The 18,947-nt window shown below is 48.1% G+C and overlaps 1 protein-coding gene across 5 annotated transcripts in view; it reads right to left on the bottom strand.

Annotated features, from left to right (window-relative positions):
* Nucleotides 1-18,947, bottom strand: part of AXIN1 (axin 1) — a 177,438-nt gene that overhangs the window by 21,859 nt on the left and 136,632 nt on the right. For all 5 annotated transcript variants that reach the window (XM_073362703.1, XM_073362701.1, XM_073362705.1 and 2 more), the window contains one exon: nucleotides 2,871-3,415. In XM_073362703.1, the coding sequence (XP_073218804.1) occupies nucleotides 2,871-3,415 (545 nt within the window). The remainder of the gene's footprint in view (nucleotides 1-2,870; nucleotides 3,416-18,947) is intronic.

The raw sequence follows: 18,947 nt of genomic DNA, 5'->3' as shown, positions 1-18,947 counted from the left end.
TACAAGTACCATAGTGCAATCTCTTTGTCGTGAAAGTGCAACTTACAAATTCATATTTTTTTTGTTACATGACTGCACTCAAAAAACAAAACGATGTAAAATTTTAGAGCCTACAAGTCCACTCAGTTGTACTTCTTGTTCAGCCAATCACTAAGGCAAACAAGTTTGTTTACATTTATGGGACATAATGCTGCCCACTTCTTATTTACAGTCACCTAAAAGTGAGAACAGGCGTTCACATGTGTTCACATTTGTAGCCGGCATTATAAGGCATTTATGTGCCAGATATGCTAAACATTCGTATGCCCCTTCATGCTTCGGCCACCATTCCAGAGGACATGCTTCCATGCTGATGATGCTCGTTACAAAAAAATGTGTTAATTACATTTTGACTGAACTCCTTGGAGGAGAATTGTAGGTCTCCTGTTCTATTTTACCCACATTCTGCCATATATTTCTTGTTATAGCAGTCTTGGATGTTGACCTAGCACATGTTGTTAGTTTTAAGAACACTTTCACTGCAGATTTGACAAAATGCAAAGAAGGTACCAATGTGAGATTTCTAAAAATAGCTACAGCACTCCTGGCTGAACAAGAAGTAGGACTGAGTGGACTTGTGGGCACTAAAGTTTTACATTGTTTTATTTTTATTTTTGAGTCCAGTTATTTTTTTGTACATAATTCTACATTTGTAAGTTCAACTTTCATGATAAGGTGATTGCATTACATTATTTTTATTAGGTGAATTGAAAAATACTATTTCTTTTGTTTTTTACTGTGCAACTATTTGTAATTAAAAATAATAATATAAAATGAGCACTGTACACTTTGTATTCTGTGTGGTAATTGAAATCAATATATTTGAAAATGTAGAAAACTACCATTTATTTGAATATTTTTGGATTTCTATTATTAACAGTGCGATTCATCGCGATTGAATCACTTGACAGCCCTAGATGCAATGCTTGGCAGAACATCCTGGTGAGGGAGTGAAAGACTGGGCTAAATGCCAAACTCTTAGCCTCAACATGGCAACATAGTCCAATCTTAGACCATCTGGCCAGTTCTGGATCTGAAATATACCACCCAGAATAGGATTTGCCACTCCAGATCGGAGCATTGCTCCAAGTCTGGGTCTCTTCTTCCTTCCACACAAGATCAGACTGCGGACTCATCGAGAGTCTGATACCCCAGGCCTACCAAGTCCAGTGTTCTCCTTGATGCTTCAGAATAGGGCAAATGACTGAGTAATACCCCAGAGGGGAAACTCCTTCCTGGTCTCCCCATAGGCTCTCTGCTTATGTCTTGAGTACACTGTGAAGCTTCTCTGCAACCAAAAGAGCTCACTCTTTATTTTACATCAGGGCTAGATTCCAGGAAACGCAGCAATCCCTGAGAGCCCGTGCCTGTAGGATGCTGCCAGGCTGCAATGTGAACAGTGCAGGGCTTTTAGACTCTTCAACACCTACTCCCCCCAAGGACTATATACCAACCTGTCCTGGTGGAGTATTCGAGCAGCCCTCTTCCAGAGTCCTGCAGAACTAGCTCATGCCAGCCCATCATCAACCTCCACCCTCCCACCCCCTCCCCCTCCTCCAAATGAATCAGTTCTGGTCTCCCTCCCCCACTTCTGCTTTGTGGGCTCCTCTGCGCTTCTGCCCCGATCCCTCTGCTCTCTGGCCCCCACTACCCTACCCTTAAAGGGGAAGCACAACTGCTCTCCTCCCCTTCCTCCTGGGGAAAATGCAGCAGCTTCAGCCTCTCTGCTCCTCCTCCTATCAAAGGAGCTGTGTTGCTTAGGCTGCTCTATTCTGTGCCCCACACCTCCCATCCTAGGGAGGAGTTAGTGACTCTCCAGGCCCACTCAGCCAGTTTGCCCACCAAAGCTCCTACTACCTGGGGCTTGCAGCCAGCCCTCTCAATTAGTTCCACACTGTGACATTTATTAGTACAGGGGATTTACTGAGCACCCATCAGCGGGGTCAGAATGAAATCTGGATGATGCCTACAAGAATAATGCAATAATGTAACTAAAAAAACCCGGCCCAATGGAACAGTAACAAACTCTCATCACTGCATTCTCCCCTGCACCTGAGCAGAAAGAGAGGTGGGAACAGGAAGAAATTTTAGATCCTCCAGTGATCGTCCTCAGGCAGATGGTCCCAAGAAATGGCCCCGTCACTGAGAAACGGCGGCCCTGACCCTATCAGACTGAACGCTGGGATGGAGGGCTAGGTCAACCTAGCTAATCTTGGTTACTTTTGCAAGACAGGGACAGGAAGTTCCAGCAAGTCCCTTTGGTCCTGAATTATGAAGGGCTCTTACGCACTTGCATTGACACTCCCCATTAACAAGGCCCTGAAACAAAGCCATTAGTTTGGGGGCTGTGAATGCAGGAGGTGAGGAGAAGCCAACTTTTAGGCACCTTCAGCACATTGAGAGAGCCTAGGTACAGCACACAGAGATCCTAGGTACAGCACACAGAGAGCGCCTAGATACAACATTAATATCACCACTAGTAAAGGAGCAAAACAGCACCCGTGCACTATAGCTGCTGCAGTTCCAGGGCAACTTTAAAGGGAGTCTTTGCAGCAACATACCCCAGAACTGATAAGGGATGGCATGAACGACTGTGGAGAGATCCACTGCTGAAGGAAACGGACTGCCAAGGAGAAGAGCGGCACTCCACCCTGTCCCAACATGGACTGCCATGCTCAGAGAACAGCCCAGAGTGACTCCTGAATTCCACACCTCTGCTACAAGCGGGGACCCAAGCCCATTTTGTGCATTTATTTGCATGATGCAGTCCATTCCCAAGTGACCTTTCTACAAAGCAATGGCTATAGGACTCCCACTGGTCCTGCACTCACCTGTAGCCCAAGGAATCTGCAGGGTTGGGAGCCAGGCCCATGCTTTCAGTGTAGTTCCGGGATTTTGTTGCATAGTTATGTGAATCTACATTCCAAGCAAAGCTGTTTTGCACTCTCTGAGTGGCTTCAGCCTCAATCTGCTCCTTCGGTTTCATCACGCTGTGGTGATGAATGTGGTGGTAGATATGTTTATGGTGGTATAAGTTAGCTGCATCCAGTTTCATTCCTGATTTTGTTGCATGCTTGCCATGCCCTGGAGGTATTGTCCCTTGCATCTTTCCAGCATGGCCACTTTCCGGTGACCGGGGCTTAGGTGAATGGCGGCCTGGTCCAGGGGACTGACAACCTGGCGTTTTCATTACTCGCTGTACATGTTCATCGAGAATGCTCTCTGGATTTTCTTCATGAGCATCTCGCAGCTGCATCCCAGCACAACCCATCTCGGAGTAACGAGGAGTGAAGTGATGCAAGGCCTGGGCAGAAGGCAGCTTGTGGCTAATGACTGAAGGACCAGAAGAGATGTCTGCGTCCTCACCTTCTTCTTCCTGCAGGAAAATGGAAAGAGAGGAGAAACTTCAAGTATAGGTCATCTATCATATTAGGGGCAGACAGGAAGATAGGCTTGTTTCAAACAACTATCAGCGTGTGTGTGTTTCTCTGACCATATCATAAACAAACAGCTGGGATGTACAGAAGGAAATCCTTGAAAACCATAATTTGATTATATTTAGGAGAAGACAGTTCCTGCTTAAACTGCTGAGTACCTTGGAGAAATGACTGTAATGACCAACAAAGGAAAGGCAGCTACATCTTTTACGCATAGTTCCCAAAGAGCATTTAATAAAGTATCAAATCAAAGCAAACTGGATAAAATAGAAGAGTTCTAGGATAGACAATAAAAGCGTTTGTTGAATAGGAAAAAAAAAATTATAGGAACAAGTGATGGAAAATGGAAAGAAATGGCAGGGCTATCCACAGGAGAGATTCGGGACTTACCATTCAGATGATTATTTCAAAATGTAAGAAAAGCAGTGCTGATCACACAAAAGCAGAGGATACGAGAGATAATTTAATGATGACAGCAGCGTGAGAGGTTTCAGAAATCAAGGCTCTACCTTCCAAATGCATGACCTCTGAGGCCTAAGGCAAAATACTTCACATGTCTGAAGAAACGGGATTATAACTCAAATACTCACTGTGCCAGTCTGCGAGTGGATCATGGAGAGCAGTTGATAACTGTATTTTAAAACACCAAATTCCATTTGAACCCATGAGCATGCCAGTAAGAAGGAAAACTTTCCACTGCTGGCAGCCAGGAATTTTGAAGCTGACAAATGGTTTGATTCTCCAAGATGCACTGAGATGCTTATGAAGTTGCTTTATAGGGAAGTCAGGATCTTGCCTTTATTTTATTACTTACTCAGGAGAATTAAACAATTTCTTTATCTGCCCCTCCCCTCTCCTATCAGGGACAGTAAGCCATGAGTTGCAGAGCAGGATGCTCAGTGAAGCTGTCTGGCCTGCCAAACATAGCATGAGCTTTATCTGCCAGAGCACATTGGCTCACATCTGCTTTAACTGCCCACTTGCAGATGACATCCGCCGCCCCCAATTAATTAGCTTCAAAGTCACAAGTGCTTGGCATATAACAAGGGAAGAAATACAAGATTTCTTTGCCACACCATACCTGAGAGTATAAAACCTAACCGACCTCACTAGTGTCAGGCATTTATGTCACACGGGCGCTCTTCACAACGGAGGCAAGGAAGCGCATCCCATTAATTAGAGAGGGGAAAAGGCTGGTAAGCCACCTACTCCAGCCCAGCGCCCACATCACCCTTGCCTCTGCTGCACCTGCTCTTGAATACCTGGGAATTCATTCCATCCTGCACTAAGTCCTCCCCCACGACTCCATTCACATATCCTGCAATCATCACTAACACGCTTGTGTTTGAAAGCAACCTAGGAAAATAGGTCTCCACTGACTGTGGAGTCATGTACCAAATGTGTGAGCTAAGCAGAGTAGGAGGGGCTGTCAGCACAGGAGAGAATTCAAACCCTCCTTTCCCTTGAGCTCCCCTTGAGCTGCAGGTCCCTGACTCCCTCTCCAAGACAGTCCCAGCCTGCACTCTGCAGCTGGGTCAGGGAAGGGCCATTTCAATACAGACACACCCACTGTAGGGCTTGGCAAGACTGAACGCCAAACAAGTCTAATTTGTAAGGGTCATAGAACAAGGCCTAGCTAGTGAGGACAGTGACCACATGCAGAACATTAACACACAGAATACCATGCCCGACCTTGGAGGTGGCGCAATGGGACATACATGTCCTGATGAGCTATGCTGCGTTCACACTGGTAGTTCACAGGAAGAAAAGGGGTCCTTCCTCTACATTTACAATAACCCTAACAGGGAAGTGCGACACTTGAGGTAGCTAATGCAGGTTATTAAAAATACATCCTATGAGAGGGAGACAATGCATAAAGCACTAGCATGGGGATACCACAGCTGTTACTGGCTTATGGAAACCTCACAACTCATGAGCTGCTTCTCTGACATTCATGATGGGATGGTTCCTTCCCAGAGGAGCTCAGCCGGAAGAGGCAGCACTGAAAGCCTAACAGCAATAGCCGTTTAGGATTACATTTACACTCGAACACACGTTCCCAGGGAGCGACTCTGCAGTTATGGCTGAAGCAGTGTAAGTGCTGCCGTGCCACCATGAGCAGCACGAGAGCATGCAGTGCAAATCTCAGCTCACTCGGCCAAGAACCAGCTTTTAAAAAATGACAGGTTCTTATAACCTTTCATGCCCATATTGAGATCAGAGGGGAGAATCAAACAGATGCCACTGTCCCTGAGCTCTCCTGTAGTCAGTGTACACCACCCAGTCCTGGCCCCAAACAACCAGACAAGATTATTAGCTGGTCTGTTTGGTTCTGCGGAGCAAGTGGAGATTGGCCCGATGGTGGCCTGTGCAGGCTCAGGCTAGTCCCAGTTAGGAGCAGGCTCATCACAGATATGAGCAAATGCCAGTTCAGCCATTGAAATAACGTGAATGGCTTACAAATTATTCTGTGGCCTGGTGGAAGGTATATTGGCCAGGGTACCCAAAGACTATGAATTCAAGTCTTGTCTTCTGCTGACAGCTGTTAATATTCCTCTGCACCTCACGGCTCTTGGTATTAGTTTGCAGCTAAAATGACTGAGGTTGCACAAGATCAAATCAGGACCCCAGTGTATAATACAGCAGACCAAATCTCATTCACTGGGCCACTCTGCCCTTGGCAATGCATCTGCGAAGTGAAATGGTCACCTGACAGTACATCAGTGCAGTGTGCGAGGAAGGGGCTGCATAAGGAAGGAGAATGGGGCTCTGGTTACTGGAATGGACTAGGGACCAGGAGACTCAGGTTCTGCCCAGGACTCGAGTGCAGACTTCACAGATTCCAAGGCCAGAAGGGAACATTTGATGATCTAATCTGACCTCCTGTATAACACAGGCCAGAGAACTGGCCCAAAATCATTCCTAGAGCAGATCTTTAAGAAAAACATCCAAAAGTGATTTAAAAATCGCCAGTGATGGAGAATCCATCCCTCTCCACCTCCGGTAAATTGTTCCAGTGGTTAATTTACACCTTATTTCCAACCTGAATTTGTCTAGCTTCAACTTCCAGCAACTGGATCATGTTAAACCTTTATCTGTTAGACTGAAGCGCCCATTAGTAAATATTTGTTCCCTGTGTATGTACTTACAGATTGTAATCAACATACCCCTTAATAATATCTTTGTTAAGATAAATAGACTGAGCCCTGGTCTACACTAGGACTTTAGGTCGAATTTAGCAACGTTAAATCGATTTAAACCTGCACCCGTCCACACAGTGAAGCCCTTTATTTCGACTTAAAGGGCTCTTAAAATCGATTTCCTTACTCCACCCCTGACAAGTGGATTAGCGCTTAAATCGACGTTCCCAGCTCGAATTTGGGGTACTGTGGACACAATTCGATGGTATTGGCCTCCGGGAGCTATCCCAGAGTGCTCCATTCTGACCGCTCTGGACAGCACTCTCAACTCAGATGCACTGGCCAGGTAGACAGGAAAAGAACCGCGAACTTTTGAATCTCATTTCCTGTTTGGCCAGCGTGGCAAGCTGCAGGTGACCATGCAGAGCTCATCAGCACAGGTGACCATGATGGAGTCCCAGAATCGCAAAAGAGCTCCAGCATGGACCGAACGGGAGGTACGGGATCTGATCGCTGTTTGGGGAGAGGAATCCGTGCTATCAGAACTCCGTTCCAGTTTTCGAAATGCCAAAACCTTTGTGAAAATCTCCCAGGGCATGAAGGACAGAGGCCATAACAGGGACCCGAAGCAGTGCCGCGTGAAACTGAAGGAGCTGAGGCAAGCCTACCAGAAAACCAGAGAGGCGAACAGCCGCTCTGGGTCAGAGCCCCAAACATGCCGCTTCTATGATGAGCTGCATGCCATTTTAGGGGGTTCAGCCACCACTACCCCAGCCGTGTTGTTTGACTCCTTCAATGGAGATGGAGGCAATACGGAAGCAGGTTTTGGGGACGAAGAAGATGATGATGATGAGGAGGTTGTAGATAGCTCACAGCAAGCAAGCGGAGAAACCGGTTTTCCCGACAGCCAGGAACTGTTTCTCACCCTAGACCTGGAGCCAGTACCCCCCGAACCCACCCAAGGCTGCCTCCTGGACCCAGCAGGCGGAGAAGGGACCTCTGGTGAGTGCACCTTTTAAAATGCTATACATGGTTTAAAAGCAAGCATGTGAAAGGATTACTTTGCCCTGGCATTTGCGGTTCTCCTAGATGTAGTCCTAAAGCCTTTGCAAAAGGTTTCTGGGGAGGGCAGCCTTATTTCGTCCTTCATGGTAGGACACTTTATCACTCCAGGCCAGTAACACATACTCGGGAATCACTGTAGAACAAAGCATTGCAGTGTATGTTTGCTGGCATTCAACCAAAATCCGTTCTTTCTCTCTCTGTGTTATCCTCAGGAGAGTGAGATATAATTCATGGTCACCTGGTTGAAATAGGGTGCTTTTCTTCAGGGACACTCAGTATAGCCCATTCCTGCTGGGCTGTTTGCCTGTGGCTGAACAGAAATGTTCCCCGCTGTTAGCCACAGGGAGGGGGGAAGGTTGAGGGGGTAGTCACGCGGTGGGAGGAGGCAAAATGCGACCTTGTAACGAAAGCACATGTGCTATGTATGTAATGTTAACAGCAAGGTTTACCCTGAAAGAGTGTAGCGACTGTTTTATAAAATGTGTCTTTTTAAATACCGCTGTCCCTTTTTTTTTCTCCACCAGCTGCATGTGTTTCAATGATCACAGGATCTTCTCCTTCCCAGAGGCTAGTGAAGCTTAGAAAGAAAAAAAAACGCACTCGAGATGAAATGTTCTCCGAGCTCATGCTGTCCTCCCACACTGACAGAGCACAGACGAATGCGTGGAGGCAAATAATGTCAGAGTGCAGGAAAGCACAAAATGACCGGGAGGAGAGGTGGAGGGCTGAAGAGAGTAAGTGGCGGGCTGAAGAGAGTAAGTGGCGGGCTGAAGACAGGGCTGAAGCTCAAATGTGGCGGCAGCGTGATGAGAGGAGGCAGGATTCAATGCTGAGGCTGCTGCAGGACCAAACCAGAATGCTCCAGTGTATGGTTGAGCTGCAGCAAAGGCAGCTGGAGCACAGACTGCCACTGCTGCCCCTCTGTAACCAACCGCCCTCCTCCCCAAGTTCCATAGCCTCCACACCCAGACGCCCAAGAACGCGGTGGGGGGGCCTCCAGCCAACCAGCCACTCCACAACAGAGGATTGCCCAAAAAAAAGAAGGCTGTCATTCAATAAATTTTAAAGTTGTAAACTTTTAAAGTGCTGTGCTTAAAGTGCTGTGTGGCATTTTCCTTCCCTCCTCCACTACACCTCCTGGGATACCTTGGTAGTCATCTCCCTATTTGTGTGATGAATGAATAACGAATGCATGACTGTGAAGCAGCAATGACTTTATTGCCTCTGCAAGCGGTGATTAAAGGGAAGAGGGGAGGGTGGTTAGCTTACAGGGAAGTAGAGTGAACCAAGGGGCGGGGGGTTTCATCAAGGAGAAACAAACAGAACTTTCACACTGTAGCCTGGCCAGTCATGAAACTGGTTTTCAAAGCTTCTCTGATGCGTACCGCGCCCTCCTGAGCTCTTCTAACCGCCCTGGTGTCTGGCTGCGCGTAACCAGCAGCTAGGCGATTTGCCTCAACCTCCCACCCCGCCATAAACGTCTCCCCCTTACTCTCACAGATATTGTGGAGCACACAGCAAGCAGTAATAACAGTGGGAATATTGGTTTCGCTGAGGTCTAAGCGAGTCAGTAAACTGCGCCAGCGCGCCTTTAAACGTCCAAATGCACATTCTACCACCATTCTGCACTTGCTCAGCCTGTAGTTGAACAGTTCCTGACCACTGTCCAGGCTGCCTGTGTACGGCTTCATGAGCCATGGCATTAAGGGGTAGGCTGGGTCCCCAAGGATACATATAGGCATTTCAACATCCCCAACAGTTATTTTCTGGTCTGGGAAGAAAGTCCCTTCCTGCAGCTTTTGAAACAGACCAGAGTTCCTGAAGATGCGAGCGTCATGCACCTTTCCCGGCCATCCCACGTTGATGTTGGTGAAACGTCCCTTGTGATCCACCAGAGCTTGCAGCACTATCGAAAAGTACCCCTTGCGGTTTATGTACTCGCCGGCTTGGTGCTCTGGTGCCAAGATAGGGATATGGGTTCCGTCTATAGCCCCACCACAGTTAGGGAATCCCATTGCAGCAAAGCCATCCACTATGACCTGCACATTTCCCAGGGTCACTACCCTTGATATCAGCAGATCTTTGATTGCGTGAGCTACTTGCATCACAGCAGCCCCCACAGTAGATTTGCCCACTCCAAATTGATTCCCAACTGACCGGTAGCTGTCTGGCGTTGCAAGCTTCCACAGGGCTATCGCCACTCGCTTCTCAACTGTGAGGGCTGCTCTCATCCTGGTATTCATGTGCTTCAGGGCAGGGGAAAGCAAGTCACAAAGTTCCATGAAAGTGCCCTTACGCATGCGAAAGTTTCGCAGCCACTGGGAATCGTCCCAGACCTGCAACACTATGCGGTCCCACCAGTCTGTGCTTGTTTCCCGAGCCCAGAATCGGCGTTCCACAGCATGAACCTGCCCCATTAGCACCATGATGCATGCATTGGCAGGGCCCATGCTTTCAGAGAAATCTGTGTCCATGTCCTGATCACTCACGGGACCGCGCTGACGTCGCCTCCTCGCCCGGTATCGCGTTGCCATGTTCTGGTGCTGCATATACTGCTGGATAATGCGTGTGGTGGTTGATGTGCTCCTAATTGCCAAAATGAGCTCAGCGGCCTCCATGCTTGCCTTGGTATGGCGTCCGCACAGAAAAAAGGCGCGGAACGATTGTCTGCCGTTGCTCTGACGGAGGGAGGGGCGACTGACGACACCGCTTACAGAGTTGGCTTCAGGGAGCTAAAATCAACAAAGGGTGTGCCTGTACATCAAGGAGTATTTCAGGCAGGACTGCACGGAGGGTTCCAATAAGAAATGGTGCACCAAAGTTATCGTTGTTATTGGAACAAGGAGGTTAGCCTGGCCTCTGATTGATACATGGCTAGATTAACCTCGCTGCGCCTTCTCTGTGACTGACTGCAGTGTGATCTAGACAGGGGAGGAGGAAAATGAGTACAAAACAAATCTGGTCTATTTCTTGTTCTGACCCACTCCATCTATCCTTTACATCTTTGGCTGGCAGCAGACAAAAAAGGCGCGAAATGATTGTCTGCCCTTGCTTTCACGGGGGGAGGGAGGGTGGGAACGGGGTCCTGACGATATGTACCCAGAACCACCCGCGACAATGTTTTAGCCCCATCAGGCATTGGGATATCAACCCAGAATTCCAATGGGCAGCGGAGACTGCGGGAACTGTGGGATAGCTACCCACAGTGCAACGCTCCGGAAGTCGACGCTTGCCTCGGTACTGTGGAAGCGCTCCGCCGAGTTAATGCACTTAATGCACTTAGAGCATTTTCTGTGGGGACACACACACTCGAATATATAAAACCGATTTCAAAAAAACCGACTTCTATAAATTCGACCTAATTTCGTAGTGTAGACATACCCTTTGATCCTCAAGTCTAACACTATAAGGCAGGTTTTCTAATCCTGTAATCATTCTTGTGGATATTCTCTGAACCCTCTCCAATTTATCAACATCCTTTTGAATTGTAGACCCCAGAACTGGACACAGTATTCCAGCAGCAGTCGCACAAGTGCCAAATACAAACGTAAAATAACCTCTCTACTCCTACTTGAGATTCCTATGTTTATGGATCCAAGGATTGTATATTAGTCCTTTTGGCCACAGTGTTGCACTGGGAGTCAAGTTCAACTGATTATCTATCCCTGGACTCACAAAAAGTCTTTTTCAGAGTCACTGCTTCCCAGGACAGAGTCCCCCATTCTATAAGGTTGGCCAACATTCTTTGTTCCTTGATGTGTATATCACATTTAGATGTATTAAAATACATTTGTTTGCTTGTGCCCCAATTTCCAAGTGATCCAGATCATTCTCTACCCGTGACCTGTCTTCTTCATTATTTACCACTCCCCCAATTTTTGTGTCAACTGCAAATTTTACCAATGACGGTTTTGTCTTCCAGGTCATTGATAAAAATGTTAAATAGCATAGGGCCAAGAACCAGATCCTGTAGGACCCCACTTGAAACACACCAGTTCAATCAGGATTCCCCTTTAACAGTTACATTTTGAGATCTATCAGTTAGCCAGCTTTTAATCTATGTAACTTGTGCCATGATAATTTTATAACTTTCTACATGTTTAATCAAAATGTCATGCAGTACCAACTCAAACGTTTTACAGAAGTCTAAGTATATGACATCAGTGCTATTACTTTTATCAACCAAACTTGCAATCTCATCAAAAAAAGATATCAAGTTAGTTTGACAGCATCTATTTTCTATCAATCCATGCTGATTGGCATTAATTATATAACCCTTCTTTGATTCATTATCAGTTGACTCCTGTATCACTTGCGCCATTATCTTGCCCGGGACTGATGTCAGATTGACAGGCCTATAATTACGTGGGTCATCCTGTTTACCCTTCTTCTCCTTGCTTTGCATCTCTTGGCTCGAGTTGCTTGAGCTCTCTCTCTGTGCTTCAGTTTCCTCATCTGTAGTATATCTGGCATCTCCAGGGACCTGATCTAAGAACTATGGGGATGCCCTGTTCACAATCACACTCTGTTTGGGGTGAGGAGGCATCAGGAGGGGGACACAAGGGTTGTGGAGGCAAGTGCTGTGTTTGATGTTACATATTTGTAGACAGTAGCTCTGAGCCTGCTGAGCAGCAGGAGTGGGGCAGGAGGAGGGGAGCCTGTGATCCCTTCCCCTCCCCATCAGGAATTTCCCTGAGAAAGGCATGGGGAAGCTGAGAACAGGCAGACTCAATGCATGTAAGAGGCATACAGGGAAGCTGAGAAGAAGAGATTACTCCCTTTGTGCAGTAACTGCAGTTCTTCAAGATGTGTCCCCTTATGGATGCTCCATTTCAGGCACGCATGCGCCTCTTGAGCTCTCGATCAGAGATTTTCAGTTGGCAGTGTCGGTTCAGACCATGCGTGCTCCCTGTGCCGTACACCAAGGCTACATAGGAGTGTGTGGGTGGAACCACCTTCAGCCGAACCAGGTAGTGGAGCACCCAAAGGGGGACACGTCTCAAAGAGCCGTAATTACTGCACAAAGGGAGTAACCTCCTTTTCTTTTTCATGTGTCCCTTGGGTGCTCCACTTCAGGTGACTTCCAAGCAGTATCCCCCGAGGGAGGAGGGAGCCTTGGAACTGAGACTAGAACTGAAGACAGTACTGCAAAACCAAGTGCCACATCGAATCTGGTGGCATGGATTAAAGTGTAATGTTTTAAAAACGTATGTACTGAGGCTCACGTAGAGCCCTACATATCTCAGATACCAGCATATTCTTATGTAATGCTGTGAATGTTGCTTGTAATCTGATCAAATGTGCTACCACTCTTTGGGAGGATGAACGCCTGATATCATAACATGTGATAATACATCCAGATATTCACCTTGATAGTCTGAGCAGAGATCATGGACCCCTTGGATCTATATGCAAAGAAGATGAAGAGCCTTGATGACTTTCTAAATTGCTTGGTCCAATCTACATAATAAAAAGCCAACACCCTTCTAACATGCAGGGTATGGAAACAGGATTCCTACAGAGAGCTGTGCAGCTTTGGAAAGAGCACAGGTAGATAAACAGATTGGTCAACGTGGAACTGCCACAGAACCTTAGGCATGAATTTAGGGTGTGGATGTAAAGACACTTTGCCCTTGAAGAATACCATCACGGAGGGGATCTGCCATCAGGGTTCCAATCTCCCGACCCTATGAGCCGACGTGATGACTACTAAAAACGTCGTCTTCACAGATAAATGGAGCAGAGAACAGGATAATGTTGTCTGTCTCCTGTCTGATTTTGTTCATCACCCCTGGTATCAGCGACACTGCGGAAAATGCACAGAATAGACCCTTCTTCAAAAAAGAGGACACTTCCTGTTTCTAGAGGCGGCCAAGAGACCTACATCTGCCAGTCCCCATCTTTGGAATATGCTGTAGAGAACTTGAGCGTCTAGCTTCTATTCGTAGTCCTGAGAGAAGTGCTGCTCCTGAGGACACTGGCTGTGGTGTTCTGAATATCTGGAAGCAGACTGCTGAAATTTGGATCTGATGAACTATGAACCAGTTCCCTAGCTTCATGGGTTCGGCACACAGGGAGCGGGATCTTGCTTCTCCCTGCTTATTGATCGAGAACATAGAGGGTACGTTGTCTGTCATGACCCTGATTGATTTGCCCCTGGTGAGGGGCTGAAAATGAAGGCAAGCATTCCTGACAGCCCTGAGCTCCTTGTGATAGATGTGGAGACCGTGGAGATAGCCCTGAAATAGATGTGGAGACTGGTTTCCTGAGTTGTCCATCTGCCCTGAGTCTAGGGAGTTCCTCCCTCTGTCCCCTGTCCCTCCAAGGTGCCGTCTGACAGGGGAATAGATCGTTCTGAGCCAGCCCTGGAAGCAGCGGAGGCATAGCCTTGCGTGACTGGTCAAAAAAGTTGCAAACTGCCATATGTCCCAGCAGCTGTAGACAGTTTCTTATTGTGGTCCCAGGGCTCCCCTGAATTGCCCATACTAGACCGGATGTTACAAATCTGCCTAAGGGAAGTCAGGCTCTGACTGTCAATGAGCCTATATGTGCCCCTATAAACTTTAGAGGTTTACATAGATTTTTCTTTTAAATTCAGCTGCAGACCAAACCTCTGTAATAGAGGGAGTGTCATCTGGGTGGAAGATAGCACTGCTTGGTAGGAGCAGCCCTTGAGTAGCAAGTTGTTGAGGTACGGGAAGATTAGGATCACTTCTTGTCAGAGGTAAGCCACCACTTACCTTTGAGAACGACCATGGGTCCAAGGAAAGGCAGAAGGGAAGCACTTGGAATTGGAAATGATGCTGGCCTATAGTGAAGCATAGGAATTTACCTGTGCAATGGGTGTATCATAAGAACAAAGAACATAAAAACGGCCATACTGGGTCAGACCAAAAGTCCATCTAGCCCAGTATCCTGTCTTCCGACAGTGGCCAGTGCCAGGTGCTCCAGAGGGAATGAACAGAACAGGTAATCAGGAAGTGATCCATCCCCTGTCGCCCATTTCCAGCTTCTGGCAAATGGAGGCTAGGGACACTATCCCTGCCCATCCTGGCTAATAGCCATTGATGGATCTATCCTCCATGAATTTATCTAATTCTTTTTTGAAGCCTGTTATAGGTTTGGCCCTCACAACATCCTCCGGCAACGAGTTTCATAGTGCTTGGAACATGGGGAGCTGAGAACAAGCAAGCTTGGTGCATGTCACGTGGAAAAAAGCACAAGACTGGGTGGAGCTGATGATGGGTAATGCTCCCGGAACATGGTATGAGTCTCCACATGTTCCAATGTGGGGAAAGGATTATGGGGCTCTCTCTGTTCCCTCAATCGTGCTGCTCATGGGGGGCTGGAATTCTGAGGGGGAACCCGCTTCCCCTATACGGGTGGTAGGCAGATTGGGGCTCCCCTTATGCCCTGGTGTTGACTTTAGCTGGGAGATGAGGGGCTGGGAGGGGTACCCAGGAACACATCCACACCTGTCCCTCAATCACGGCCCCCACACCACTACCATTTTCCAAAACAACAGGAAGTCACACACCAGAAAGCTACATTGACATGGAGTGAAGGTGGCTGGCGCTCAGCCCTGCCCTGTGTGCCTCACCCCCTTCCACTGCAGGAGAGAGTCATTCTCAAAGTTCAAACACTGAATGAGAGGGACCCTTCCCACCCAACACAGCCGCAGCCTTAACGCTGTCCCTGTGGAGATGGCTACAGACCAGGGGTGGGCAAACTTTTTGGCCTGAGGGCCACATCAGATTTCTGAAATTGTATGGAGGGCCAGTTAGGAGAGGCTGTGCCTCCCCAAACAGCCAGACGTGGCCCGGTCCCCGCCCCCTTATCCGACCCCCCCTGCTTCTTGCCCCCTGATGGCCCCCCCGGACTCCTGTCCCATCCACCCCTCCCTGACCTGACGGCCCCCAGCCCTCCTGCCCCTGACTGCCTCCCGCTGCCCCATCCAACCCCTCCTCTCACTCCTAACTGCCCCCTCCCAGGACACCTGCCCCTTCCAACCACCCCCTCTCCCTGACCGCCCCTGGAACCCCTGCTCCTGACTGCCCCCTCCGCCCCATCCACCCCTCCACTTCTTCCTGACTGCCCCCTCCCCCGGGACCCTTGCCCCCATTCAACCCCCCCGTTCCCTGCCCTCTGACCGCCCTGACCCCTATCCATACCCCCGCCCCTTGACCACCACCCCGAACTCCCCTGCCCTCTATCCAACCCCCCCGCTCCCTGCCCCCTTACCGCACTGCCTGAAGCACCGGTGGCTGGTGGCGCTACAGCCGTGCCGCCCAGAGCACCAGGACAGGCAGCTGTGCCGCCTGGCTGGAGCCAGCCATGCCACTGCACGGCACAGAGCACCGGGTCAGGCCGCAGCTCTGCATCTGCGCTGCCTGACAAGAGCTTGCAGCCCCGCCACCCAGAGCATTGCACCAGCGGCGCAGTGAGCTGAGGCTGCGGGGGAAGGGGAACAGCAGGGGAGGGGCTGGGGGCTAGCCTCCCAGGCCAGGAGCTCAGGGGCTGGGCAGCAGGGTCCCGTGGGCCGGATGCGGCCCAGGGGCTGTAGTTTGCCCACCTCTGCTATAGACACTGGGAGTGTAACAGCAATTGACCGTGCCTAAGCAAACCTACCATTGTATCTGTGCCTGGCACAGCTCCCAGCAGCACTCCCATTCACAGCCCCCAACTGAGCTCTGGGTGGCACCAGTGACCTGGTTGGGACTTGCTGCTGCTTGGCAGACACTGAGGGAGTGGTGAGGAGTTCTTAGGGCAGGATCACAGGGGCTGAGTTAACATTGTTGCTGTTCCCTGGCTGAATTTCCCGGTTTGCCAGCACTTGAGTTTTGGGAGGGCGGCAAGGAACACAGGGCAGGGCTGAGTGCCAGTGACCTTCGCTCCATGGTAAAAAAATGTCATGCATGTGAATGTACACACACAATAGTTTATGCATCGAAACCTCTATAAACTAAGAGCCACATTTTCAACAGCAGGCACAAAAAGCAAGTAGTTAAATACATCATGAAAATACACAGCCGGACGCCAACACCAAATGATTTTCTATGGTTTTGTCTACACAATGTAAGTGCCTACTTTTGAAAAATTATCCCTATATTTTATTTGGGACATTTTTACTCCCAAGTTAATTTTGACTTCACTAGCTGCAAGATAAAATTATAAAAACGTGTCTTCTTATCTGCTTAGGATAACAGCTGGATTTTGCACAGAAACAATCTAGGGTTCAGCAAGCAGCTGATGTGATGGAGTCTTGGTGCATGAAAGGAAAACAGTTCTGGGAGGCACACGCCCAAGCCCTTTCTTTGTGTGAGCTCTAAAGCAGGTATTTCAGTGCTGCTGGGAATGAAGCTCGGAGACAGCACAGCCTCTGCAGACTACACTTTCCAAAACACAGAATAATGCAAATCAGGTCTGGTGTGCCCACTAGATGGGGCCTGGTGGTTACAATATTTTCAGAGGCTCCTTTAATCAGGTTTAGAATGCTACAAGTCATTTAAAAAACACATCTGCAATGACATTACAACCCAGGGAAGTCTGCACAGCCCTGTCCATTGATCTAGGAGCAGAAACACACACTGACAATCTGTAGAACTAGCAATATCTCATTTCCTCTCCTTTTTACCTATCAAATGACCACAGATTGAGCTGAAAGGATTCCCCTGATGTATTTGTGCTTTTTGTTTTAATCGGGGATGCCACTGAGCAAAATGATGCTAAAGGAAGTTCCCTTCCTAGCAATGCTTTACATTAACATGGAAAGAACTGTAAACACAGATATGCTTCTCACTGGTGATGTGGCTGGTTGCTTTCCACATTTCACTCAGGTCAGACAGCGAAGCTAGATCAGTCTGTCAATAGCGCATTTGACTTTCTAGATGCCATTCAGCAGCACAACACTGAAATACTTGGGCTGGAAATACCATAGGGCAGTGGTTCTCATCCGAGGGTACATGTACCCCGGCGGTACGCAGAGGTCTTCCAGGAGGTACATCAACTCATCTAGATATTTGCCTAGTTTTACAACAGGCTACATAAAAAGCACTAGCAAAGGCAGTACAAACTAAAATTTCAGATAATGACTTGTTTATACTGCTCTATATACTATACACTGAAATGTAAGTACAATATTTATATTCCCATTGATTTATTTTATAAGTATATGGTAAAAATGAGGAAGACAGCACTTTTTCAGTAACAGCGTGCTGTGACACTTGTATTTTTATATCTGATTTTGTAAGCAAGTAGTTTTTTCAGTGAGGTGAAACTTGGGGTACACGAGACAAATAAGACTCCTGAAGGGGGTACAGTGGCTCTGGAAAGGTTCAGTGCCTCTGACACAGGGGAATGCACAATCCAAAGAACGCTTTCTTGGGGATTTAAAGGGATTGATGAAGACTGTCCAGTGCTTGGTTTTTCTAAATGTTAAGAAAAACCCATAAATGGTGGATATAAATTACCTGGTTGTGCTCCCTTAACAAAATCACGTGACTCTAAATTCACTTTCCTTTCTCCTGTATTCATTGACTGACGCTGCTTTGGAAAGGGAACGGCAGGCAGTTTGGTGAAGGGTCTGAAAAGTTATTTTTGTTTCAGTACCTTTTGAAATGTTTCTAAGCCCTGTGCTGAACCAATGACTGTGCTTGAGGCTTTGCAATTTGTTTTTTGAATTTTGGCCCCGTTCAGCGAGCCACCCCAGAGATCTGCACTGAGAGGAGGCCTCCAGTTCTGACATCCCTACCCCCAAAAACTGTGGTGCATCAGGGTTCAAGCTCTCCTTTTGAAGATACCAGCAGTCCCTGCACTTTAAGTACTAACCTAAAAAGGCTTATATTTAGTTATTCTGTATCCCTAATGCCACGCACTGACCATCTGATACATTGTTCTATATGAGTACCACCGGTTTTACTACACAGCATTACCTCGAGACCTGGGCTCAAATGTGGATTAAGTCAAAAAGAAAATTTGCTTAAACAGACTTCAGTCTGTTCTCTAGCACAGCATTTCTCAAATAGGGGTCTGCAAGAGTACTCCAGGGGGTTTGCAGGTGCTGCTGATCAACTCCTCCCCTCCCCCCAAGCACCTCCTGCATGCCGGGGAACAGCTGTTCAGCGGTGTGCAGGAGGCGCTGGGAGGGAGGGGGAAGAGCGGGAACGGGGCACGCTCGGGGGAGGGGACAGAAAGAGGCCGGGCAGGGATGGGGTCTTGGGGGAAGAGGTGGAGTGGGGGCAAGGCCTGGGGCGCAGCAGGGCACTTG

The sequence above is a fragment of the Lepidochelys kempii genome, chromosome 10 (genome assembly GCF_965140285.1).
Source record: "Lepidochelys kempii isolate rLepKem1 chromosome 10, rLepKem1.hap1, whole genome shotgun sequence".
Taxonomy (NCBI): Eukaryota; Metazoa; Chordata; order Testudines; family Cheloniidae; genus Lepidochelys; species Lepidochelys kempii.
This window is presented reverse-complemented; position numbering and strand designations above follow the sequence as displayed.